We start from the raw sequence: 27,743 nt of genomic DNA on the forward strand, positions 1-27,743 counted from the left end.
ATCCCACTGTTGTGCATGGGGCAGTGCCTGTGGCAGCTCTGGCTGGCTCTGGGATAGCACACTCCACAGTTATCAAACATCGGAGGTCACTCTTTGAGGAGAACAAACATACTTTTCAGAGTGTTTTGCCTATGAGCCACTTGTCCCTTTTCAAAGCTGAGAACTAATGCAAAATTTGAAGCCTGTGTTTTGAACCCACATTGAGTATTTCAGGCGTGTCAGAGATAGAATATCCATTTTTAATAGTGATTAAAGTCCTTGTGCTGCCTAAAGCAGCTTGTCTTGATGTGGACTCTCTCAGATTCCCAATTGTGCTACCTAAACAAAGGCTGTTGGCAAAGTTCCAGTGCAAGTTATTGGCAAAGGGCTTCAGTTTAGGAGAGAATGAAGAGGTCCACAAATTTTTGAGGAGAAAAAGAGGAAATCGGAGGGAAAGTCAGCCAACGATTTATTGTTTTTCACTTTTCCCTTATTTTTTACTCATTAAAATTCAGTCTCATTCTCTTACATGGTAAAAAAGGATTCCTTAACCAAGTTGAATTTTACCCTGCTTCATTTTTAAAATGCCAGGAGAGTTGAGGTGGCAAATCATGTTGTGGCAGTGGTGCAGGGCTGGTACTGGCAGCCTTACGTTCTCAGAGATTATGAGTCTTTGAAAAACAAAAGTATCCTTACACACAAATGTGTGCATCAGATATCACGTTCTTGTTTCACATATTACTCCTGAAAGGTAGATCTTAACACAGCAAAATCAGAGGCAGATAAAAGGGGAAGGATGCAATATATACACAGATTTTCCACATGTAACAGTTGATGCTGAAAAATTACAAGGCATTGGATTTTTTTGTTGTTTTCTACAGACAAGTATTAAAACACCATTCAGGCTAAACATATTTATTTATGGACTTTTTATGGGTGATGCCCTCTACTTCTGCTTTGTGCAATATCAACTCTGAAAGTTGTGCATCTGGAAACCCTTAGACCTTAAGGTCCAAAATCTAGAGCCAAATCCTTTCAAATCTGAAGGCCTGTGAGTCTGACCTTTGGATGCAGCTCGTTGAAAGAAAGCGGCACAAGTTATGAAGTGGGATCTAAATGTGGGTCAGTGCTCAAGACTAGGTGGGTTTTAAGGTATTTTTAAGAACTACCTTTTGGCCTGTCACCCAACAGTGCCCCTTTTGTTTTGTAGCCTGTGTGGCCACAGTCTGTCAGTAACATGTTGCTGGGGAATGTGAGGCATTTCCTTGCTTGCATTAGCAGTCTTGGAGTCAGGGATGAATATCTCATTTGTTTTTCTAATCAGTACACCCAAAGCAAAACAAGTGAGAAAATAATGTATTGGTTCTCAGGCTCTCTGAGGTGAGAAGTTGAAGACTATTGAATAGTTAACCAGTGAAACAGGAACAGCCTGAAGTGGTCTGTGGGGGGTGTTGTTTGGTTTGGTTTGGTTTGGTTTTTTCAAGACTTCATTTGACCTTGGTTTGCTTGTGAGACAAGAGTGAAAGTGAGTCTGAAGAGGGTGTGCAGACAGGTATTAGCATCACAGAGCTGCTGTGCAGGTGAGGAGCTGCCTGCCTGTCTCCCAGCACCCAGAGCCCACAAAACAGCATCACCTGGCAGTGTGAAACCCGGGTTTTTAAATTTCCTTTCAATTGCAACAACAACAACAAAAGAGTTGCTGGAGTAGGGTGGCAGAGATAAGCAACCAGAATGATTTCAATGCTGGAGACCCAAATAAAGGGTTTGTTTTGTAATTGGATATGAATCTAAGCCATAAACCTTGACTCAGAGACTTTGGTGTTTACATAAGCTGTTTGCTGTCTATGCATCTCTGTCAAAGGATCTCAAGGGTGCTTATCTTGTCGAGGCTGAGCTTTTGATTTACAACCAGAGTGTTTAACAAATTTTAGGGGAAAGTGCAGAATGCGACTCAACTGGTTTGTAGTAAAAGTTGTGTGATTTGAGGTAAGTTTTTCCCAGGTATAAACATTTACATTTTGGATGGGATTCTGTGTTTTGTGCTCTTAAAGTACTTTAAAGTAATTTGTACGGCTTGAAAGCTTTTATCTTGAGACGTTTCTTACGTGCTATGGGATGGGCTTTTATCCTCAGTCTGCTCCCATTCATTTTTATCAGTTACAGGAAATAAATAGCGTTTGTTGTATAAGAAAGAAATAATGAAATTCAGGGAACAAAGAAAGGATCTAGACTTAGGGAACAAAGGGACATTTGTTGCTTTTTTTTGTAGTCCTGCGTAATAGGAGAGCAGTATTGCTTTGATGTCATTGACTACAGCTCAGCAAATTCAAACAGAATTTTATTTATAAAAATAAAAAGACATTATCAGTTTAAAGTAAGCCTTTGCCAACATTTGGGTTGTTTTTATCCTAAATAATGTTATGGATACACCTGGTTCCACATGGTGACCTCAGGTAAGGGAGACAATTGTCTGAATTACTTGGCCAAAAGCATATCTGGGACCTCACTAGATTCCCATCCCTGCCTCAAACTAAGATATTTCTCTATGTCAGTCCCATTGAGGCATTTCCAGCATTTCCTAATTTGACTTTTTAAATTTAATTTGTTGTATTATTTCAAAACACCAGAGCAATGTATTCAACTAGGATCCATTTTCTTTTTTAGTTTCTTCTCCCAGGCCTGGAAGGAATGAAATGGAGTCGTCATTTACATTAGAAGAAATGTTAATGACTCCAAGTGTAAATTACCCGAATATATTCATTAGTAAGTGTTAAACTGCTACTGACTGGTGGCACTGTTGTTGAGCATCTTCAAAACATCCCATGAGTAACTGTGCCAGGGATTTGGATTGAATTCATTTGAAACTGTTTGCAATTGTGATTGAAATGTATTTTGTAAATAAGTCTCTGTGTGTTTGTGTTTCTCTTCTGGCCTGCCAGAAAAAGCAGAAATAGATGTGTCTGAAATGGCATTTTTCTTCATGAAATAGAGCTTTATTTAAAAAAGTTAATTGCTAAGGATGTGTTCTCTTAGTTCAGTGAGGCAAGAGAGATGAATTCAGAAGTTGCTTTAGACCTCTTGTGCACTCAATCTGGTACATGTAGGACTGAAATGCAGGGTATGGATTTTGACAGCATGTAGGGTCTTACTTTTGCAGTTGAACAGGTTCTTTCCCTGCACTTTCCCCAGAAAAGATGTCTGCAACTTCTTAGCTTTTTCATTTTGCTTTCGTGGTAGGCTGCTCTGGGGTGACAGCCAGCTCTTGGGGGTCCCCTTTTACTTTCAGGAGCTCTCAGAAACAAGCCCTAATCAATGTGGTTTTTTTAATTTCTATGCATCAAAATTTCCTGGCTTAAGGAGTGTTATGTGTGAATGAGAGAGCTGGGAAACTGAAGTCATCCATCTTATTGCGTCATGTCATAAAAATAATCTGTAGTTGATGCTTTATTTCCCAACGTTGAGCGTTTGCAGCCCATGTGCACACAGAGGAAGGTGAGTGGGACAAAAGGCCAGCCCTCCCTTCCTCAGAGTGGTGACATCCAGGGCATGGTGTGTCCTCTGGGCCTTCAGACCTGCCAGCAGGCAGCTGATTCCCTTTAACTCGGCGAACTTCTGGGCTTTAAAGCATGCTGTGCTTTGCAGGTGGAGATCCAGAATGAGACCACCCCCAAAATAACAAAAAAATGGGCTTGAAGATGTTGCCCCTTGATGCCTCTGTGTGTGCTGTTTGATCTAGGAAAGAGGCAGCCTCTGGGTGGGAAAACTGTAATTTGCTACATATGTAAAAGGCTTAGGCACTTTTTTATTCCCCCTTCTTTTTTGAAGTCTGCCATCTTAATTAAATAGGAGATTTTGAAATCCATATCCAGGCAGCTTTCCTGTTTGCATCCAACAGACTGCACTTCCATTCACAGAGCCCCTTGTTGGTTTTTTTTTTCCAGCTTTCCTTGTGTTTATTTGCAGGGCAGCATTTTGTTTTCTCTGTAAGCCGTTTGGAACACGTCTTCACTAGTGCTGTAGCCAGAGGGTTTGTATGTCATTCAAAAATAAAAATAAAAAATCTCCACCTACTGAAAAGTGAACAGCACAGCCCTAGCAACCGGCTGGTGCGTTTGAACTAGAGGAAGGGACATTAAACAAGTAAGACCACATCATATCTTCTCTGTTACAGCCAGGGATGTGGTAGAAATGCCAGATAGTGATAAGATTAATCATAAATTATAATGGAAAGAGCTGCATTTTTTTGTTTGTTTGTTTTATTTTTGGGTTTTTTTAATGGTGGGTTGTAAATACAGGCTTGACGAAGCAATGCTTATTCTTGTCAACATGAGCAAGGTATTCTGCTGGGAGCTCTAAAAGGGGGATCTGCCTCTGTGCAAACAGCCCCCCACCCCCCACCTGGCACTGGTTGTGCACACAGGAAGGTAAGTGTTGTCATTTTCTTGGAAAGCAAGAGAAAACTTATTTTAAATTGTCTGTCAGGCAGGGCACTGTCAGTACTTTCCTCTCAGGTGTGTTGTCAGTGACGTTATGCCGGGGTGGATTTCATGAGTCTGCCTCTCTGTCTCCTGTGTGCACCTTGATATCTCATTTATCTGCCATGCCATAGATCCATCTGAGTTAAAATTATGATTTTTCTCCTTCCTGCTTTTGTGGATAAAGGGAATTTAAACTGCTTGTCATCATTAGCTATGCATTATTTTCCTAAGGAGCTCCATTGCACTCCTCCAGGATGGATTTTTGTTTGTGTTATTTTTGTTTGTGTGGTTTTCCATAATCACGGCCAAGAAAAAACCCCAAAGCCTTGGGTTTTCTCTTAGGTTTTATTTGTATTAAGCCAAAGCCATAAAGAGGAAAGAGTGGAACATACATATTGGAAAAGCTCTGTTGCATCAGTGGCCAGCTGAGGCTTCTCTCAAAGTTTGTGAAGTCAGAGGGTGCCCTTCAGGAGGCACAAGGATTAATCTGCTGGTGTTTTATTGTTGTCCCCTTTCCTATAGTCCACAGAGGGCTGTTGATTGCTAATTCATGTTTCTTTGGCTCCTGCTGCACCTACCCTTTCCACCCTCTTCCTCCAGGGGTTTGTTGTCTTTTCTGGTTCCATTGATCCCCTAGTGTATGAGGTCCTCTTTGCCCTCTGCCCACCCCCTCCCCACATGCCAGTGATAATTGTGCAAAGACCAAAAACAATTCTATGCCTTTGCTAGGGAAGGATACTTCCAATATTATTTTTCTGTTGCAGCAATTTTACTTCCTGACTGCTGGATGTGCTGCACTGTGCTGGGAAGGTGGCCAGAGCAGGATGTGCTGTTCCAGGCTAGTTTTCAATGACCACTTTTAGGACCAAATAACCAGGGAAATAGGATTTTGTTGCGTCATCCCCAGCTGTTCAGCTTGGGGGCTTTATGTTCTTTTTGATTTCACCTCTCCAACTTTCTCAGCTGTGGGCTGTGGGCTTGGTCAGGCTGCTAACAGATGCTCCATGAGTGGTGAAAGAGTTTTTGGAGAGCTGTGTGTTTGCAGGGTCTTGCTTCAGTAAGTTTTATCTTAAAATTTCTCCCTGCTGCTCTCAGCTGTGCAGCTCCTTTGGGAGTAGCAGTGGAGGAAGCTCTATGCAAAGCAATGTGCCTTTCCTTGGAGGCAGAGCCAGGTAAGCTGGAAGTCTCTTGGATGCTGTTGGTACCACTGTCTGCTCCCATCAGTAGAGCTGTCTTAGGGATTTCTGACAACCACGGACAAACCCCTTGTTTAGGAAAGCAAGGAGTGCTTTTTGCAAAACTGAGGGTTGGTTGTACCTGGATGAAGTGCAAGGGTGGTGATTTTTCTGTGCCTACAAGCCATGGCTGTATTGTGCAAGTACAAATTAGCAGTTCTTTGTCCCCAGTTCATGCATTTCCTAGCCAGAAGGATGAGAATTAAGGGGTGCATTGTGAACAAGTGTGGTTAGGGAGCACTCTGTTCCTTTGTGTGTTTTTAGCCTACATAGGCTTTTCCTACCAGCCTCCAGGACTGTGTTTAATGCTTGATCATGAGCTGCACTAATCTTACTGATGCTGAGGTGGAAAGGCACCACTGGAGGTCTCCAGCCCAGCCCCTGCCCAAAGCAGGGATGCCCAGGACAGGCTGTGCCATGCAGGATCCATTTGGGCTGTGGGTAGCTCCAAGGTTGGAGACCCCAAAAAGGCAACCCTTTCTATTACTTGCCATCCTCGTAGTAAAAACAACTTTTAAAAATAATTCCTTTTTGTTTAGGCTTTTTTTTGTCCCCCCTTTTTAATTCTAAGGTGAACTTCCCTGTGTTTTTACGTGTGCCCATTGCCTCTTGCCATGACACTGGGCACCACTGAGAAGAGCCTGACTGTGTGCTTTACTCGCCCCATGAGGTGTTTCTGCACTTTGAAAAGCTCATGTGCACTTCTGATTCCCAAACATTGGTTGGTTTCTGTGGGTTTGTGGTTGCTTTCTGCTCTTGGTCTTTTTCCACTTAGAGCTGTGAGGAATCAATGTTTTGCCTGGGGCTGTAGAAGCCCCCGGGCTTTCTCGTCTGTTCTTTGCCCTTTGAGGGAAATCCACAGCAGATTGTTCACACTCTGCCTTCATAGACACCCATATTTGAGCAGGACCTGATATCAGAGCCAGAAAATCTTAAGCAGTAAAAAAAAAAAAAAGGACTATAGTGTTTTCCAAATGAATGTGTATGCAAAAGCTGCATTTTCTGCTCATTTTTGTCAGATGTGGAGGCACCAAACCAGTTGTCTTGTAGGATCTGCATATTCTGGCAGGTCTTATTCTGATTGAAGCTGAATGTTTACATTGTGTTTAAAACTGGGGGGTTCCTCCTTGAAGGCTGAAGGTCTTTAGTTACGATGCTACTGCATTTTTTAAGATTTGCAACATCTTCACTTATAGGTATTTTGACTGTTTAAAGTTCTCTTGGTTTTTCTGACTCTGACAACCATGTAATAAAACCAGGCATTTGCCAAAAGCGCAGCAGTCTTTGTGCTGTTATTCAAAGGTTACCTTAGGGTTTGGACCTACTTCATATAAAAAAAAGGTTGTTGTGGAAGATGAAATGTTTGTTGGCATTTTAAGGATAACATTTCAGCAAGCTGGCTGGCAGCCTCCAATAAGAGCTACTTCCCAGCTGGGTCAAACCAATAAGGTGACTCGTAGGAGGGAAAAATTAACAGGGATTTTTGTTTAAGTTTGTTTTTTAGTAGATTCTTTTCCAGGACTTATGCCAGAGATACGGTGAACTGCTTTCTTAATTGCTCATGTTGGGGCAAATGTCAGCAGTGGTGTGGCCTAATACAAAACCCAAATGGCAGGGCATGCAAAGGTTAAAGCGAGTTTTCCTTCCTGGTGTTTGTTTAGCTTTGTTCCCTAGCCGTATTTATAGCAGAAGCAGTCTCATGTGTATTAGATTAAAGCCAAGGCAGTCTGGGCAGTGTTGGTGGTTTGTGTGTCTGTTGTGGTGGGCTGGAGGGATTGGAGATGCTTCTGACCCCTGCAGCTCCATTTCAGCCATGTTCCTAAGCACCTGCTTAACTTAACTTGTAGTCCATCAGGATTTCTGGTTTACTAGCTCACCTACAGGCAGCACGTTGGGCAGGCTTGCTTTTCCAGCCTGCTGGAAATACTCCTTTGGGGACCACTTCTGGCTTGTAGAAGTTTGGGAGTGAGATCACATTGCATTGTAACGATGTGAATCTGCTAAACTCAGAGCAGGGATAGTCCATGCACACACAGTGCATCCAGTGAGTTGAGGGCATCTGAGAGATCCTGCCTGTAGGACAGGCAAGTTCCACACCAGGAATTTCTGGATTGTCAGACATCCAAAAATCTCAGACAAGTGGTCAGACTTCACTTTTTCTATTTCTTGGGGAGAAAATTACAGCGGACACACATATGCTTTACTGCTGAGTTGCAGCTCCCTTTTAGTGATAGAAGGCCTTTGTCTTCTCTGTGAGCTTCCTGGAAGTGCCATGTGGGATTTTGGAGGTATTCTGTGGGATGGCCTGTCAGTGGCATGGACCTGTGGGCAGAGCAGACCATGGGCCACTAAACACTGGATCAACAGGTCGGTGCTTTGATTCCTTGATCTCAGTCCATGGCTCATGGTGAATACCTCTGGGTTTTATTGTTGTCACCAAATCTTCTTTCTGGTCTGAAAACAGTGATGCCTGAATTCAGAGAACATGCAGTGAAATAAAATTTTCTTTTGCAGATTAAATTGCAGACTTGAGGCTCTGGACCAACTCACATCATCGAGGTTTTACTCCTCCTTAGAGTGCAGCTGGTGATTGTTCCTGGGAAGAGAGAAGATGATGAGTGATGCAAGTGACATGCTCGCTGCAGCCCTGGAGCAGATGGATGGCATTATAGCAGGTAAGCATCTGGGGCAGGTGTTTATTCTGCTTTTTGGGTCCTCCTTTTCTCACCAGGAGGACAGAGTTCCAGGTGGAGAAGTGAATATGCTGGGAATTGCTTTCAGTGCCTTCCATTATAGCCTAGAGTTAACAAATAACTGGAGTGGAGGGATTCCACAGACTCTCACAGGCTCCATGTATTGTGTTTTTGCCTACCCTCTCCCAAAGGGCTGCTGGAAGTGCCTGAGTGATGCAGTTCAGCTCCTGCATGGAGCACCAGGAGAGTCAAGGACAAAAGTGGCTACTCTGAACTTCCCTCAGCTTGGAAAAGTTAAAACATTAATTGAATTTTTCTTTTTTTCTTTTTTCTTTTTTTTTCTTTTTTTTCTTTGTTTCTTTTTTTCTTTTTTCTCTTTTTCTTTGTTTCTTTTTTTCTTTTTTCTTTGTTTCTTTTTTTTTCTTTGTTTCTTTTTTCTTTTTTCTTTTTTTCTTTTCAAAATTGGAATGCCTTGAGTCCAAAAGTTTTGTTTGGAACTGCCTTGAACTTTTGGATTTTTTATAAGTACCTGTAAATTGTAAGTTGCCCAGTGAGAGGCATCACAAAGAATACAACCTCTACTTTTAAGCTGAGTCTAGTGAGTTAGAAAATAATATGAATACCCAACACATAGGAGGGAAAGATTAAGAAGTCAATAGTCAAAAACACTCTCGCAAGTATAGCAACACAGTTATAAAATTTTTAGTAGTTCCACTTAAGCAGTTTTCCTTAGGGAAAAGATAATCATACAGTGTATGCTTTGTTTGAACAATGACTCTTCTCTGCCTAAGATATTAAGGACATATAGCAGGAACACATGTAAAGGGGATTCAGTTTGATCATGATGGTCTCCAAAAATACATGTAAGCTGTGACTTCAGTAATTGCCATAAGTAGACACTGGTATTTGGATCTGATCATGTGTTTGTGTTTCCAAGAGCCCAAGTTAGTTATGGCAGGATGAGGTTTAATATAAAAACAAAATGTGATGTTGGAAGATTTAAGTCACCACAGACTTCATTTACCCATGTCTATGAATAGATCTATAAGGGAATATAACAAAGGGATATCAGCTCTTGTGCTGTTGAGGTTATTTTTCTCTTTATTGTTTTCAGTGGGAATTTAGCAGAATACTTGGATTTTAGTGAATTGCCAGATGGGGTGAATGAAAGTTCATGGAATATGGCATATCCTTGTAGTTTCTAAAAGTTGACAGCACAAATGAAGGTCTGTCATCAACATGTCTCATTGTGCCGAGGTATTACAGAATTAAGGTCACAAATCAGTGTACTGGAATTACAGTTGGAATTAGCTAGGTTGGCTTAAATCAACCTTAATCCTAAATTCATCATTTCCTTTCTTACTTAATATATAGCAACTTCTAATGTAGGTCAAATATGCATCCTGTGAGTTTATGCAAATGAGAGATTTTTCTCTTTATTAACATGCAAATATCAGTGCTACTGTGTCAAATTGCTGGATTTAAAATTTATTCCCATGCAGAAGTGATTTGGTCTTATAATTTATCTTCATCTTTATTATTTTAAAAAATTCCCGGTGCCTTGGAGCAGTATAACATATTCCTGCATGGAAAACACAGGGCATGGTTTCCACTAGACACCGTCATTGGAATGTGACCTTGGATCATTCAGTGCCTGCAGGGTGACTCAGGGAATTGGCGGAGGATGTTCCATCCTTGGCAGCACCTTCTGCCTTGGGAATTCATCCCAGGGAGCAGGAACCCAGCCCATGCCTCAACCCCAGGGGCAGGTTGTGGCATTCCCATTCCCTGAGGACCAGCCCACCCCGTTCCTGCTGGAGCTTCCCTCCCCAAGCACCAGTGCTGAGTTTGGTTGGGATGAACCCTGCCAGGAACAACCCTCAGCCTCGGGATGTGCCCAGCACTCCTCCCGTGCCTGACCCTGTATGATTTTGCTCCCTGCAGGTTCCAAGGCGCTGGAATACTCCAATGGCATCTTTGACTGCCAGTCCCCCACCTCTCCGTTCATGGGGAGCCTGCGAGCGCTGCACCTCGTGGAGGACTTGCGGGGTTTGCTGGAGATGATGGAAGCAGACGAGAGGGAGGGGCTGCGCTGCCAGGTCCCCGACTCCACGGCAGAGGCTCTCATCGAGTGGCTCCAGAGTCAAATGGTACACTGTCACCTTGTTTTACTTCTACCAGGCTCATTTTAGGTGTTGGCTAGACTGACTGTTTCACACAGCTGTTTGTAAAGCTTAGAGTGGGTATCAGGGAAGAGTTTTTGGTTTGGAGATACTGCTGTGGAGTCTTGGAAAAGCTGTTGTTCAAATGTCTTGTGCAGTGGGTTGGCCTTTGCTGTACTTTGATGTAGGGAGCAAACAGTACTTGGTAACTGCAGTTTCGTCTCAGAGGGCTGGGGAAAGACTTTTGTTTAAGAATCAGATGCTTAAGTGGGGAAAAACAGTGTTTTGAATACTTTTCAGTTAAAAAGCATTTTGGCAGCATTTTTTCTGTGGAGATCAGTGTTATTACTGAGCTTCCTTAGTTGATTTATAACATAAGGGAGTGGTGTAAGCTCTGCCTCCCTTCAATTTGGCTATCAAACCAAACTTTTATTTTCTGTGTTTGTGAATCAGCCAGTTTTTGTCACCTTACTTGAAAAATACACAGAAATACAATGGACAAGGCAGTTCTTTCCCCAAGACTTGGTTTTCCCAAAACATCAAAGACTATCTGAGAGTAGGTTACCCGAAGACTGCTCTGGGAAATAAAATGTTTTACTTACCAGAAGGTGAGTTAAAACAGTATCATTTTTGAAGAAGCTGCTGGGTTTGCCTCTAGATGCCCTGTGACTGGTGACTTCCAAGTAGGGCCAAGGGAGAGTCATTGTGCTCATGGTGTGTGGCAGGGTTTGTGTTGTGGAGGCTCAGGTGTGTGCAGGTTTTGGGGAAGCTCCAGCAGTGGAAGTCAGGAGTTGCTCCCAGGGGCCACACTTAAGCCAGCCTCACCACAGCTGTCACAGTGGTGGCAGTGGGTGGGCACTTCTGCATATTCTGTCAAATCCACCCTGGAGCCGTGGTCAGGTCCTGCTGTGTCACACACTGGGTGTTGGCCAAGGTGACGCCGTGGTGCTGAAATTGGGGTGCCAACCCTGGTGAAGACTGGGGCTGCTGCAGGACTGTGGTAGCTCCGTGTTCTGTGTGCCCCATGTGCCCCTGCTGTTGGGACAGACAGCCACCATCGCCTGCTCCCTTCCCAGGATGGGCACTGCAGCCCCTGGGATGGACTCAATCTTGCTGGAGTCATGGCTGATCTCGCAGAAAACACTTTTATCTCAACAAATGGATTGATCTCAGTGCTCAGTCCCAGCCCAGAGGACTGCTGGGTGCAGGGCAGCGTTTGCTGCGGCTGGCGCTGGACAACCCTTCGTGCCATCTGCTGTCGTGGGAGCTGAGCACAGCAATGCAGGGACAGATGGGCACCTTGGACTTGCTACTGTAGCCCTTGCAGAAAGATCTGAAGGGAGAGCCTTCTTTTTCCTTTTTTTAAAATCTTTGCTTTGAACTACTCATTTGGAAATGCTTGAAACTTAATGAAGCACGTGGGAGCCCTCCCACTGCCTCCAGTGGGATTTGGATCTCGCCCCCACTGTCAAAGTGTGGCAGCCAGCGCTGAGATCAGGAGGAGACAGGAGTGACATTGAAGTCAGATCTTTAAAACAGGCAGAGTTCCTGCTAACATCAGCATTCCCTGTGTAACATACAGCTGTGAACATCGCTGTAACTACTCACTGCTCTCTGTGGCCATAACAGGTTTCCTGCAACTATGGCCTTGATAAACAAACAAAAAAAAATATGCCAGATAAACAGTCTTGGAAACTGCACTCTCCTATGGTGTTCACAGTCATCTGTAGGCCATGTTTAATGGTGCTGATCCCTTGCAGGTTATTCTGGAGTAAAGGGGCCCAGCAGCATGGCTGAGGCTGCAGTGCCTGCTGAGATTAATGAGGTGGAGACCAGTCACTGCCCCTTGTGATGGCATATGTGTGATTTTGGGAGGCCTGGCTGGTGGGGTCTGGAATGAGGCCCTTTAGACCAGCACAATGTGGATCATGTAATGGCAGTGAGACAGCAGTGGGTTTTTATTGCACTCATGGGCTTAGAAGGAGAGGAAGGGCTCTGTTGTACTGTTCAGTTTAGTACCTCCCAACTGCTGGAAAAGATGTGCAGGGATTGTAAGTACCAAAGATTGCAGAAAATTGCTGTTCCATCTATGCTTCAATTACTCTTTATTCTGCCTCAAATTATTACCCTGTATTCTCTGTCATCCTTAAAGCCCCTTGTAGGAAAAACTTAACATTCCACTTATAGTGTGCTACAGCTACAGGGTTTGCAGGTGTCACCAGTGTCACCAGTCCCTGTCTGAGCAGAGAGGTGTCACATGAAGTGCCTGAGTGATTTGCAGGAAGGTTTTTTGCAACTGTGCCCCTCCTTAGAGAGGAAGGGCAGACCCTTTCTTTGTTTGAAACTGGTTTAATCCTCCATCCATGAAGTTGCATCCCCTAGGATGCTGGAACTGGTGTGACATCCCATGTGGGGCTGTAAGCAAGCCTTCTATGTCTCAGAGGAAAACAAAAATAGTTTTTGCTGCTGCCAGACAGTGTGTCACAGGAGAAGAATCCACCCCTGGCTCCTGCAGCCAAGCCACTGGTGGCCACATTGGGAAAAGGGGATGACAGCAGTCACCCAAAGTTTCTGTAAAATAGGGCAGAGCATTCAGTCCTGCCATGCCAGAATGAGCTGCCATGTGTCCTTGATCCTCTTCCTTTCTGCTCCTCTCAGTGTGTGTGCAAGCATTCAAAAAGGGCCAGTGGATTAAAACACCTCATGCTGCTTTTTGTTTTTTTAACGGGTGGGTGCCAGATGGCCACGTGACACCAGAGCACACATACAGCACCCGGACATCTGGCACAACTCTTCCAACAGAATCCTTCGTGTGCTCCCCAAGGGGAGCTGGGAAAAGTTGTACATGCAGCTCTCTGCTGCACAAAGAAGTCAGTTTAACTGTAACATGTGATTGCAGCTCAAAACTGATCTCGTGTCTCCATATGCAAATGGTGAATGTCATGGGTGAAACTACAGGCGAGGCCGTTTGTTCCAAGTCTGGAAAGGGACTGACACCTTTTTTGAGCTCAAACGTGTTTGGACTCCATGCTTTCGCTGGGAACCAGGCCTGAAATCCATAGCCAGGTCATAACTGTTCCAAAGTTCTGGAGTTTTTTCAGAATACTCTTGGTCAGCAGAAATGTTTAGTATATTTCAGTGTGCGCCTTAATAAGGCATGTGCTGTACTCTGTGAAAATGGAGCTTCTGGCTTCAGTACAGGCAGTGTTTGAGTAATCTCTAACATCAGCACCAGTAGCAAAAGCATTTTAAACAAAATTCCACATTTTGCAAGACCAAGGCAGCCCTGTTGTGTCCAGCTGGAAGCTGATAGATCCATCTCTTGAAGAGTAATTCTCTAAAACCTTGCTCCCAGCCATGGACGTTGTTCCAGTTTTTCTTCAGTAGAAACAAATAAGAGACAGTTTTCCTTCTGGTTATTACTTTTCTTGAAAGTGGTTGGGAGGTTTTTTTGCATTTTTTTAAAAATACATCTTATGCAACAACCTTCCCAGAAAGAAGAAACCAACTGTGTCTTGTTAAAAACAAGAGTGAAGAGTAGGAGTGGGTGGACAGTGCCTTCCCACAGCTCTGAGCCATTTTCCCCATGCTCCTCATCTGAACTTGTGTTTGTGGGTCCTGGTGTGTGCCTTTTCCTCTTTAAAGGATGTGCCCCTGAAGGGAAAGAGCCACAATAACGTAATATTTTTTTCTTTAAAACCCACAGCAAGTGCAGCTGTGGCTTTAGCTTTGGAAGTGACTTTCTGAATTTAAATATATGTATTACAAGGCATATTTTAATAATTATTTTAACTCCATAAGTGAGTTTCTGAAATGGACTTTGGGATCAAGCAAAACTTTGTGGCCTCCAAAGGTTTCTTGAATCATACAGAATCATAGAATCATTAAGGTTGGAAAAGACCTTTAAGATCATCATCAAGTTCAACCACAGAACATTTTCAGCTCATCTGAGGATGATGGTTGGGCTGAGGTATCCATCGTGGCTCATGCAATCCAGTGTGTTACTGCTGCCTCACAGACCGGCTTCAGATTTTCACATTTTTTCTTTAAGTTGATTCTTCCAGAGAGTAGCTGTGAGTGATGAGAGTTAATAGGATGCTATTAGCTTTTGCAGAGAAATTTTCCTTGCTGGATGGACATAGCTTGTAATCTTTCAGAGATGTGCTCACCTGTTTGGACAAGAAGGTGATTCCCAAGTGGAGGGAGCGGTTTGGTTAACCAGGAATCATCTCTTACTCATGGGAAAAAAAAAATAAAATCTTGTCTTCAATCCCAAGTTTGTTGTTTGATTATCCTGGTGTGGGTGTACAGTGCAGTCATTTGATTCAGCTTCTGTTTTATGTTGAGTTTAGGTATCAAAAGGTCTTATGCTAATGTGTGGCACCAAGGTGTTATCGTCAAACAGTTTGAGATCTCTCCTCAAATTGGAATATGAAAGGAGTCTTGTGATACTGTGTCAGCCTGTCATCATCCACTCCCTGCTGGCAATGTGTTTTGTCCATGAGAGATCCACCTCCCAAAGTTCTGGAAACACAGGACCCTGCTCCTTGCTAGAGGTGATCATCCAGATTGGTGTGTTTTTAACACTGGATGATAATAGGGGCTCAGTTATGCCTCAGCGTGGCATCTTCGTACATCGAGGATGAGTTCTTTGGCAGTGAGAACAACCCATCAAAAATCACCATTCCCCATCTAAAATGAATCAGTTTGGCTTAAAAAGCACAGCTCTCCTGATATTTCCTGAGTTATTCAGCATTCATGGATTTGAGATTTTTCTCTATCAATGGTAGTTCTAGACGTTTCATTATAATAATAAAACTGATTTTTGAGATTTGATCATTATAATAATAAAACTGATTTGTGAGGTAATTACAGGACTCTCGGAGCTGAGTTCTGTGGTCAAAAATATTAAGAATTTGTCATGCTGCTGCTGGTAGTGGGTCAATTGAAACTTGAACCCTAGGACAGAGGTTGGTTACTGTTGCTTGATACATCATTCTGAAGTATGACATAAACATGGGACAAGCCACTTGTGAGACCTGGGACAGTTGAGTCAACTTTTTCTTCCATTTTTCCTTGGCGTCTAAAACGGAATTAATTACATGTGCTCCTGCAGCTTTTACAATTGCTAGGAAAGCCCCTCCTGTTTATTTTGTGGTCGGCAGAAGGGGTGGGAATTGCTCTTTTCTCCTGTGTTTTTGGGTCGGATGCTTTCCGGGGGGCTCTGGAGGAGGGGGCTGCGCTGGTGACAGGAGAACAGGGTGGCACCTGCGTGGGGCTGTCCTTACTCCCGGTCAGGTTTGTGCTGCTCTGCCCCTCCCTGCCTGTATCCTCCTCCTGTGTGTGCCGGCTTGGAGGAGTTTGGTGCCGGGCTTTGATGTGTTAATTCCCGGAGCTGCTTGCTCCGCCTGAGGAGCCCGGCTGCTTCCCACGTCTCCGCTCGCCTCCATCCTCGGCTGGGCGAGGGGACCTGCTGTCACTTCACCTCGGCTCAGAGCAGCCCGGAGCCCTCAGCCTCGGCTTCTGGCGTCCGTGAATGCATGAAAACAGTCATGACCAGCATGGAGTATAGCTGGGACATTCACGGGCACTGCGTCTGGCTAAATAAGGTAAGGAGAGCTCTGCTAGTGCCGGCTCCTGCATTTCTCCCGGTGACAAGCCATAGCTGGGAATGAGCCTCTCATCCTTCTACTGTACCAGGCACCAGCTGGGCTGCTGTGGAGCAAACGGAGTCTTGTGGAAAGGTTGCATCTTCTCTGTTCAGCAGCGTGTTATTTATGCTTACAAAATGTTTCAGGTAAATGCCGGAGTGAAGGGCTGTGTTTAGCTGCTTTTCTTTCAGAATTCACCTTTATTGTAGTGAAGTCTTTAAAATACAGTGTGGAGGGCTTTGAGTGGGTTCGTGGTTGTTTTTATTTCTCCCCTTGTCATTCTCTGCAGAGGAAGTAAGCTGTAAACTTTAGGAAAAGCTTAGCAGCAGGTCTGCTGCTGGAGTATGTTGAACAGGCTGCAAATATTCTGATCAGGGAAGTGGGAAATGCAGGAGAGGCTGGTTTGGGAGGGCAGAGGTGGGCTCCCACATGAACTTGTTACACACCAGCTCAGACAGTATGACCAGTATGAATTTGGGTTGGGGTTGATGCTGACAGAGGGTAGAGCTGTCACAGGTCTGTATCACAGGTGGTGGATACTCAGCTTGGGATACTCAGCCCAAGGCACACCAAGTGATGCTGAGGTATCTGAGGCCAGAGGAACCCTCTTGCAAGGGGCTCTAAAGCTCAGGGAACAAGCAGAACAGCAGCAGCTTTGTTTAACTGAGCAGAGGTAATGTGTATTGTAATGATCTGAACCAGTAAGCATGTTGATGAGCTCCAATTTAACTCCAGATGGTCAGGAAAGAGGTGTTGGGAAAGGCTCACTTGCCCAACTGTTGACTTGACTGTGGTGGTCAAAGCAGTCAGTGCAATCTGCTGTACAGGGAAATGATGCTGTGGAGTGGCAGCTCCTTCTATACAAACCAAACTGCACATACAGCAAGAGCAGTGTGATTTGTGCTGCTTATTTCATCTCCAAAGCAGAAGAGAAAATGAAGGAAAATGAGGGTATCAGCTGGAGTAGGCTAAAGAAGAGGTTTATTTTTGAAAGGAGAATTCAGCAACTGAGAGGAAACAGATTTTTTTTTTTTTTTTTTTTTTTTTTATTACTATTATTATTAGGAGGTTTAAACCAGCAGCTACTAGAAACATTCCTGCAGTTTGGAATGCTAGCTCACTTCCAGGAAAAAGGAATTAAAGACTGAAGGCAGGCAAGCTGTGGAAGTTTGGTGATCCATCTACTTACTACAAGAATAATTCCCTCCAGAGCAGCATGGATTTTTACACTTAGATGATTACAGACAAAGCTTTACACACGTGTTTATCAGATTAGCTGTGTATTGATCTTGCAGAGTTTATAAGTGCACTGGGTCTGATCTTACAAGGCATTTTAAGTAAATGCTTGACCTCAAACTTCTGCGAAGCCTCAGTGGCATTGTGACAACTGTTCTTTTGTTTTTAGGATTAAAATCAGTATTGGTAAATCTGCATTCTCTTCTCATATAGTGCTTTGCAATTAGTCACTAAGACTGAAAACACAAGTAAAATCTAGCTGCTTAATTGAAGATGGATTTTAAGTTGCTGATGAAAAGAGCCTTCTTTGGGAAATGGAAAGCTTTTCTTACACAACTAATAAAGTATGTTAATCCTTTTTTGACTTAAATGATACAAATTTGATCCAGAACTACCAAATGCCCTAAATATGCTTGCAGTTGCTGTTCAATCAATTTGCTGTTCCAAAAATCAGTTTGCTGTTCAATTTGATTTTCTTTTTTGCTTCTCTTACTGTTTTATTTCTTTCCTTTCCCCCCCAAAGCAGAGCTATTGCTTGCAGGGTGAGTAGTTGCCAGGCTCAGTCCCAGAGGAAGATGCAGATTCCCTGGTGAGGACATGCTCCTGAGGGACACACTGAGAGTTGCTCACCCGGGTTTTGCACACACCAGTTCTCCTGGCATTTTTCAGACCTCCCTGCAGCCCATTCCTTCCCGTTGGGGCTCCCTCCACTCTCTCTCCTGATGCACTACTTTCCTAAATCCAGTGTTTGAGCATATTCCCACTCCATTTCTCTTCTGTCCTGCTCACTAGCATTATTGCTCTGTTCTTTTCATATGTTTCATCTCCCTTCTTCCTTCTTCATCTCTCTGGGAAGAATATCATGCCAGGAATCAACTTTTTACCTTTAAAGACAGTCCAGAGCAAAGATCTGGGAAGGTGTTGTGCTGCAGGCCCTGGGTGTGTGCACCACTGTAAGCAGTGCTCAGGCTGCTGCCCTTGGAAATAGCTGCCATGGTCCTTTTTTATCATCCATTCTCCAACTATCATAATTTTCTCCACTGAAATTAAAGTCAGGGGCTTTCTTGCATTTTCATACCTCAAATTAAGAGTCAATCACAGGTATTATACAGAAGTTACAACACTTCAGGCAAAAAGCAAACCATTCTTGTGTTGTACACAAAATTTTCTGGGTTTGCTGTGCTACAGGAGGTCTAGTTTTATGCACATTTTAGAAAATATTTCTGCCAACACCAAGAAAAGAGATCTTTGCACTCAGTACATACAGCTTGCAGAACTAAGACATCTCTGCAAGGTTTCTCCCAAAGAATAGATATACTGCCCTAAGTGTTTGACAGGATGAGATGAAATGGCCTCAAGTTGTGCCAGGGATGGGATTAGGATGGGATATTATGAAAAATTTCTTTCTTGAAGGGGTTATTGAACATTGGAACAGGCTGCCCAGAGATGTGGTGGAGTCACCCTCCCTGGAGGAAGTTAAAAAATGTGTGGATATGGCACTTGATGGCATGGTTTAATGGTGAACATGGTGGTGGTGCTGCTGGGTTTATGGTTGGGCTTGATGATTTCAGAGGTATTTCCCAGCCTTAATGAGTGTGATTCTATTAGCACTAATTTTTGTTTTGTGGGAGCCTTTGTACTTGTCCTGTTTGGAGTTCCTCTCACACCTTTCTAAAGGTGGGGTGCAGCTGCAGTCTGAACTCTCCCTCTCCAAACGCTCCTGCTTTAAAACCAAGGCTGAGGTGCTGAGCCAAGTGGATTTTTCCTGAGAAATGTGAACGGAGTTTAACAACAAAGGTGTCTTGGCAAGATGCTGTGCACAATGACTAAGTTCTGCTTTCACACCTCGTTGGTTTTCACAGACATTTTAATCATGCTGTGAAACCAAGACTTCCCTCCCCACATTTTCTTCCTGCAGTCTTTGGTTTCAGTTAATTTGTGTCTGATTACGCTGACTGGAGCTATTGGGGGGGCGGGGGGTCAGTGGTTCAGATGTTGATGTGGTGGTTGGGAGGCAGGGAGTCAAGTCTGTGCTTTGGCAAGGAATTCCATGTTAGCCTCAGCAGCATGGAGAGGTGTCTTTGCAGCTCTGCTCCCTATAGTGAGGGATAGATACCACTTTCCTACATCAGACACATGCACCAGACTGATAAATGTGTTGTATATTACAAAATACAGATGCTGTTCTTATGCAGGCTGAGTAAGTGCTTGAGATTTACTGGAGGACTTAAAGGACAAGGGAGTTGCAAAGCAGCAGAAGTAGACAAAACCCTCAGTCCTGTTTTCACAAATAACTCAGGTCACAAAATCTGAAGCATATTCTACTAGTTGAACAGCTAAAAGGTTTATTTAATTTTGATTTTTTTTCACCTAAATTGAAGTGTTACAAAACAGATCTCACTGATCTTGAATGGCATGAGCTAAATTCTGGTAGAGGTCGGGGGAAAATATGGCAAACTCAGAAGTTTAGGAGAATTTTACCCTGGGGTTTAGTGTCTGGGTGTCTTAGTATTGTGCTGCTAAATAATTCAGATACAAGGTCATAATTCAGATCATTGTGATGAGGTACTGGTAGAAATTACTAGAGAGCTTCCTTTTTTGGTCTGCTGGAGCAAATTTCAGGGGAGATATTATGGTCACCAAGTGAAATTTCATGCTTGGGAGACACTTTTGGTACTGCTCAGTGATTTAAGACTTGCCAGGACACAACCTGCTTTCTTGAGAGCACTGAGGTGAGGTCAAACACTTTTTCCTCCTCCTGTTTACTCTATGTCAGATCTTGAAGTGATGCTGGAGGGAGTTTTGTTTCAGGGTCAAACAAGGCAGTTTTCTCTCACCACCCATGGTCAGACTTTAAAAAGGAGTAACTTAGAAAAGGAGTTTTAGCCAGGAGGTTTCCTGAGGTATCCTCTGTAATCAGGGGAGATTCAAAGCAGGAACTGGAGGCTTGGAGCTCCTGAGTGGTGGTGGCCTCCCAAGGCAAGCTTGTGCTGCAGGCTTACGGAGACACAAAGATCAGTCACCCAGTTTCTTTTTATCACATATTCAGGAGGAAATCAGGGCCCCTCTATGTTGTTGGGTGTCTCTGCTGAGCACCCAGGATTTCAGAGCAGCTTCTCAGACTCCTGTAAGCGATTTATGCCATGATGGGAACAAGATATCCTTTTCTGGGCCGAGATCTGATTATGGTGTGGATCACGAAGTGCTTTGAGACAGCTTTGAATATGGATAGAATAAAATCCTTCCCACTGCTCATGAGCATTGAAGTTATTATGAAGAAAGTTGCTGATTCCTCTGAACTCTCTGATAGCATTAACATGTATTCTTGTTTTCTCTCTAGCCTCAGGCAGCTTTACAAAGAGATGTGTTTAGAGTGCAGACGTTCACCCATACCCAGCAGAATGTGCCTGATGTAAAAGGATGTCTCTAACTGTGTATATGACTTGCAAGAAGCATAATACACATTTTGTAGATTGTATGTTCGGCTTTTTTCACTTGCTGAATGTCTCAGGGTATTTGTCTCTTTGCAAGTATGGCTTAGTGTTGTATAGCAATGAGCCCAAGTTTTGTTAGCAAAATGCTGAATGCACAGTAAGTGAATTTTGCAGAACTGGGTCACCAGAAGGTTCTTCCTTTCTCATCTTTAAGCCCCTGAACAATTCTCTCCTGAATGGTGGTGGTGTGTCCTTTGTTGACAGTTTATTTGATTTGTAACCCTTAGGAGGCTGGAGAATACTTCAAACCTGTTCTTAAACTGTGCAGATGCTAAAAATGCTCATGGAGTGTTTTGATAATGTTGGATGACACTGTGGCACAATAGCTGACTATGCAATATTTGTTGTCTTTTCCAGACTAATGGACACATATCTGGGAATGGAGATGTTTATCAAGAAAGGCTGGCTCGTCTGGAAAATGATAAGGAATCTCTTGTTCTGCAAGTGAGTTGTCACCCAAATTATTTTTTTCTGCTCTTGCATTCACAAGACTGTCTGATAGTATGTGATAAAACCTCTGAGGATTTATTTGGAGTTGTGATGTCTTGGACTGTGTTCAGAGGACTTGCTGGTATATGAGAATTAACCCAGATTAGGGAAAGGTGTGAATTTAGATTGCAGGAAAAATCTAAAGGTCTTTCTGTCTGTGTATCTGTTCTCTTTGAATTTTGTTAGCGGAGCAGGTCTGTAGAGCAGCCACCTACCTACATCCATGTGTATCCTTAAGATCACCATTTCCCAGGGCCATTCACATGATGTCTGCATCAGGAGACAGTTGTCCTGTCCTTAGGAAAGATGACAAAAGCTGCAGGACTGGCCTGTGGGCAGAAGGAGAGAAGCAGCTCCTTGGTCTCCTGCTCACCTGCTGCTGGGCTGGATGGGGTCAGCCCTGGATGCTGCTTCCTCTTGCTGTTGGAGCCAGGAATACCTGCACTCCTTGGACTGCACAGGTGGCATTCCCTGATGTGGATCCAGCCTAGGGACTCTGGCAGCACTGAGCTCTGCTTTAGGCAGCTCACCCTCCTTCCCAGCAGTACTGCAGGAAGAGCCTGTTGAAAACAATAAAATTAATTCAGAAAAGGCAAAATGGGAATCTGTCTGCAGTCTTAAAAATGTTGTCTTGGTCTTATCCAGCCTCTGGCTGTGTGTTTTAACCTCCTTTGCTTTCATTGTTCTGAAAAGGGGAAAGTGCTTGTTATGGTACACTGCGTGCAATCACTTGGGAAGGAGAATAAATCCTAAGCAGCAAGGTTTATGTGGTGGTTAAGGTAGGAGCTAATGGGTTAAGGTATTGTCATAGCAAAAGCATAACTACTGGTAGTGAAATGCAGCAGCCACCCCCTGTGAAAACTTTCAGTGAGGAGGGGAGCTGCAGAATTGCAACATGTCTGCCAGAACTTTGGCTGAAATTCTAGTAAGTGTGAGGGGAGAGCCTTGCCTGTTCTCCTTTTCCCTTGCCAAGTGTTGTGTTCACTGCAGAGCTCTGCTGCTCCTCTTCCTCCCTGCATGGTCCCAGTTAATCTTTGGCCCAGCCAGCACTGTTGCTCACCTGCAGTTCTTTAGCTGACACATATGGCACAGGTGCAAGGTGTTAAACATGCATCACTTTCTTCCTGCTCTCCAGGTAAGTGTGCTTACAGACCAGGTGGAGGCCCAAGGAGAAAAGATCCGGGATCTGGAGTTCTGCCTGGAGGAGCACAGGGAGAAGCTGAATGCCACGGAGGAGATGCTGCAGCAGGTATTTCACAGCTCCATGTCTGTCTTGCTGTCTTGTCTTCCTTCTGTCTTAACAAACTTTGGTGAGACCAGTGCCCTTCAAGGTGTTGCAGCCCTTGATGTCTCTTAACTAAGGGATAATTTTCTACCATATTGGCTTTAAAATCTTTGTACTTAGTAATGTCAGTGCTGCTTTATGCTGCAAGAATCTAGTTCTACTCTCCTTTGAGTCCTTCCCCACTGAACTTCAAAGAACCTTAGATTAAAGCCTCTGGATGGATGGGTGGATTCCCCTTACAGCTCCTTGCTGTCCAGAGCAACTGTGATGACAGACAGGCTTTTTTCTTGTCCTGGCAGCCAGCCCGTGATAGTGCCCCATGATCTCAGATGCATCCTAGGTGCCTGGAATCTGTCAGATGGATAATAGCTGTGTCTCAGGGCTTTACATAGTGCAAGGATGAGGGTGATGCTATTCCCCATGAAAGAGACCTTTAGCTGTCAAAATAAATTACTGGTTTCTTCCCCTTGGGTAAATAATTCTGTTCTCTTCCTCTTTATCTTAAATCAGGAGCTTTTAAGCAGAACAACCCTTGAAACTCAGAAGCTGGATCTTATGGCAGAGATTTCCACTCTGAAATTAAAGCTTACATCTGTAGAGAAGGATAGATTGGACTATGAGGACAGATTCAGAGACACAGAGGTGAGTAAAACCCAACAGGATAAATTGTGAAAGCTGTGTGTGTCTTCACATTACCTGAACATTTTCTGTTTGTGGTTTTTTTTTTTGTTTGTTTTTGTGTTTTTTTTTTGTTTTGGTTTGGTTTGTTTTGGTTTGGTTTTGTTTTTGGTTTTGGTTTTTTTGGCAGACCAAAAGGGGACTTGTATTTAAAGTTAGAACATGGAGAGATGGACTTAGGTTGGATTTAAATAAAATCATGGACGTACTGCACTCTCCTCACCCCACATAAAACTGTCACCTTCTGAGTAAGGCATGTCTGAGGCAAGTGCTTCAGCTTGGTGTGAGCACAAAAAGCACCCATGTGCAGAGACACAGCACAGTAAAAGGACTTTTGGGGTTGGTAACAGAGACTGAGCTGACTCAGCGTGGGGCTGTGGGGAATCCTGACTTCAGACCGCAGCCTTACAGGAGCCCAGGACCAGAGGCTGAGGGGAACAGAGCCAGGTGCATCTGCCATCCCTGGCAGTGCTCTCCAGGGACATTTCCCTCTGTGCTGCAGGTCTGTGTAGCTGGACCTGTAGCTCGGTCATGTTGGAAGGCAGAAAGCTTCAAAGCAGGTAGGCAAACACAGGAAACCCCAATTATCAGCTAAGCTGTCCTGACAGGATGATAGAGCCCATATCAGAAATACCTCAGAGTCTGCCTGTGAAGCAGAATGAAGTTTCCAGTTCTGGCTATGTAAATAAGCTGAAATGTTGGGTGTTTGTTATGATTGTGGATGTTTCAGATGTCATTTGTTTCTAGAAGGAAATAAGCCATATTGCCATGACAGGACACAAAATTGCCCTTTCCGCTTCTGCCGGTGTTTTCCCAACTCCGCAGTTTCCAGTAAAGTACCTTCCTCACTTGTATTGCAAGCACAAGAACAAAAGTCAGACTTGCTTTGGAATTGCTCTTTGGACCTGTCTGAAGTAATCTGCAGACCCAAAGAAGTCTACAGGTTGAAAACTAACAACTTGTGTCACTTTCAGATTTGAAAGTGATTCTTTAGGTAGTGACAGCAGTATTCATTCCTGCTTAGGTGCTGCCAAGCTGTGGGATGGATTCCTGTTGCCTCCTGTTACCTTTCCCTCTAGTTTGGTAACAGGTGTTACATGGAGGATCCCAGCACTGCCTTCAAAGCAGCTGATTTTGCAGTGCAGATGAGCTCTGTGCATGGCATTGCTGGAGAAACTGGCAGGTGAGAGGGTGGAAGGAATCACTGAAGGTCTCCTACATCCGTAGGAGGTGTGTATGAGAGCTGGCTGCTCTCACAGCTCTCCTGGGGCTCTGCCCACACAGAGCTCAGCTCTTTCATGAATTACAGCACACAACAAATAACTCTCTGTGGGCTGACATTTACTCTAAGCAGCCCAAATGAGGGATAAACAAGCTGCCACCAGCAGTAAATGCCTGTGGGGAGACAAGGTTTGGTCCAGACGACCACAGGGAGCAGGTGCTTTCCAACCTGAGCTCTATTGTATCTTCATTTGCAAACACCCTGTGGTTTCTTGTGCTTCCCAGAACTGATAACAAATGTGACTGGACTTTGAGTGGTTTGCTTCCTCTATATCTATCCCTATTTTTACTGAATATGGTAGATTCTCCCGGACTGCCCTTTTCTTTGTTTCCCCTCCTGAACTGCAGGCTCTCCATAACTTCATTGCACAGCTCAGCATACAGAGAAGGTGGACATGGAGCTGCAGGTTCTTAGAAAAATGGTTCCACTGTGGAGAGTATACCACAAACTGCAAATCTGTAATCTCTGTGCACGAGGCTTATCTTCTGTGAAGACCTCCCTCTCTGAAATACTTTGAAATACACTAAATGCCTTTGATAAAAATAACCTGAATGTTATTTAAATAGTAGTTACTGTAATTAGGGACTGTGTGGATTTATATTAGGGGAATTTATGCCAGAACTAATGAACTATTACTAAAATGTTTCTCCCTCCATTTGAAAACCAGAATGATGTAGTTTAGTGTGATATATATTATTATATTGTTTCTTCTTTATTTCAACACTTTATAGCTGTAAAAATACTTCGACTTAAACACTGGAAAGGATATTATATCTTAATTTCCATTTGGTTCAGTGAAAATATGAATGTCTAACTAGTTATAAGGGCCTTACAAAATCTCTAAGAGACATTTTGCAGGCAGTACTTATTCAGAAGTACACAGTATTTTATTCAGTGTTGATCTAATTATATTGCTGTTTATCAGTTATTTTAGAAGAGCTGAGTATTTAAATGAATATTTAAAATATTTTATCCTAAAATACATTATGGGATTTATGTGGAGTGATTGAAATGGAAAAAGATTCATACCCAGACTAGGAAAGCAAAACTATGAATTTTGCTTCTGGTTTTATTTAGGGAAAAGAAAAAAAATTATGTCTGACAACTTGTGGAGCGACTGTCTCCTACAAAATTACCATTCTGATTAAATCCTTCATATTATCCATTTGTTACTTATGTCTGTTGTTGCAACTTCCCATTCCAGCTTGGTTGGTTGCTCATATTTCCCATTCTTTGTCTAAACAGATGTCTCACTAGATCTTTGTGCTCCAGGATTTGCTGTCTAGATGTTCACAAACACCTAGCTTTTTCAAAGCTAATTGTGTACTTAATGGAGATTTGTAATTGTTCTGTTCTTTGAATTATTCCAGTATTTCCACTTTCTCAGCAGACGCCAGCATTATTTTCCTTGAGGAACATGGGTGGTCTGAGTTGGGCTGAGTTTATGTAAGAAAATACCCTGCAAGGGAGTTTATTTAGGAGGGAGTCCATAGCCAGACCGGGCCTTTGAAGCAGCAGCCAGAGCATAAAACTGGCTCACTCACCAGGAACTCTTTGGGATTTATCCACCATCACCTCCAGTCTGTTTGCAGGATTGTTCTGTGTTCTGTATCACACTGAGTATTTTAAAAATCACATAGTTAGTGACAAATATGTGGCAAAGAACCTCAGCAATGAGTTCCACACAGCATATTTTGACAGTGCATCATGCTGCAGGAGAAAAAGCCCCAAACAAATCAATTGTTGAGGAATTTCAGGTGTATCTGAATTACAAAGTCATAGATTATTTGTATTTACTCAAAGCATGAAAACATTCTGTATTTTCACTTTCCTTGTAGTTCTGAGAATTGAACTTGGATCTTTCTGAAGAAATACAGATGCTGCTCTCTTAGCATCAGGTTCATTAAGCACAAAATAATAACCAGAGGCTTGTAAGCTCAGGAAGTGTGGTGTGGGGCTGGAAGGCAGGTGTTACCAGGGACCCATGAATACCCTCTAAATGTCAGCTTCTGGCTTGTTAATTTATAAATATAAATCTCTATTAATTATACTATTAGCTCTGAAAAATTGTGCTTTGAGCTGTTAGCTCAACGTGCAGCATTGCTTGACATGGGTAGGGTTTGTCTCAGATGTAGGAAGGAAAGCAAACCTAAGGACCATAAAAATTCCTTTTTTGAGGGTGCTGAAGCCCTGGCACAGGTTTTTCAGAGAAGCTGTGGCTTCCCCTGGATCCTTGTAAGTGTCCAAGACCAGGTTGAATGGGGCTCTGAGCAAGCTGGGATAGTGGCAGGTGTTCTTGCCCATGGTAGGGGTTGGACCTGGATGGGCTTTAAGGTCCCTCCCAACCCAAACTATTCTCTGACCTCGAGGATGAGGAGGCTTGGTGGAGCAGTCAGACTCGGGGTTTGTTTGACCAAGGGGGCTGGGTAACTCAGGTCTGACCCCCAAGCCTGTCAGGATCCATCAGGATGGCCAGGGAGGTTGCACTGGTCTCCTGAAGAGCTCAGATGTGAGTTTGTGATGGCTCCAAGTTTCTTCCAAGACAGGCTGAATTTGCAAAGCCCAGATGAAGTGGTGCCATTGATGCTTAAACACAGGTGCCTTTGCTTGTAGAAACCTGTGATGGCTCTTCTGTTCAGCCCTCAGTGAGAGGGCTCTTCTAAGTGGTGGAAACATGGATTTTTACAGTGTAATCACTTCATATTTTGAAAAAGCAGGTGATGGCTGGTGAGCCTGGGGCAGGAGGGACTGTAGAGGGGAGGATGTGGCTGCTATGTGTTGAAGGATGTCTGCCACTGTTTTTCATTGCCCATCCTTAGTATGGGCTCCAGGCAGCTGAACAGAGAAGCAGGGGCCTTTCCTGGCCCTCAGCATGGGGAACACAAGTTCAATTTATGTCTCCCTTTGTCCTCTGCCCTCTTACATTCGGTACAGCAACACAGAAATTGAGAAGCTCAGTCCCTGGATATTTAGGAAGCTCTGAGTTGCTTGACTTAGTGATAGATTTGAGTGGTGTGGTTTTGTGTACTGAGTTCCTTTTGTTTCTGCTTTTCTCGTTGTTACAGTCTTAGCTATTCTTCT

General features: G+C 43.6%; 1 protein-coding gene across 6 annotated transcripts in view; it reads left to right on the forward strand.

Annotated features, from left to right (window-relative positions):
- The window catches only part of PPFIBP1 (PPFIA binding protein 1), a 104,102-nt gene that overhangs the window by 48,400 nt on the left and 27,959 nt on the right, over window positions 1-27,743 (forward strand). For all 6 annotated transcript variants that reach the window (XM_083858832.1, XM_083858830.1, XM_083858831.1 and 3 more), the window contains exons 3-7: window positions 8,207-8,367; window positions 10,330-10,535; window positions 21,286-21,372; window positions 22,553-22,666; window positions 23,213-23,344. In XM_083858832.1, the coding sequence (XP_083714958.1) occupies window positions 8,304-8,367; window positions 10,330-10,535; window positions 21,286-21,372; window positions 22,553-22,666; window positions 23,213-23,344 (603 nt within the window). In that variant the 5' untranslated portion in view covers window positions 8,207-8,303. The remainder of the gene's footprint in view (window positions 1-8,206; window positions 8,368-10,329; window positions 10,536-21,285; window positions 21,373-22,552; window positions 22,667-23,212; window positions 23,345-27,743) is intronic.

The sequence above is a fragment of the Zosterops lateralis genome, assembly GCF_965231275.1.
Source record: "Zosterops lateralis genome assembly, chromosome: 4".
NCBI classification, from domain to species: domain Eukaryota; kingdom Metazoa; phylum Chordata; class Aves; order Passeriformes; family Zosteropidae; genus Zosterops; species Zosterops lateralis.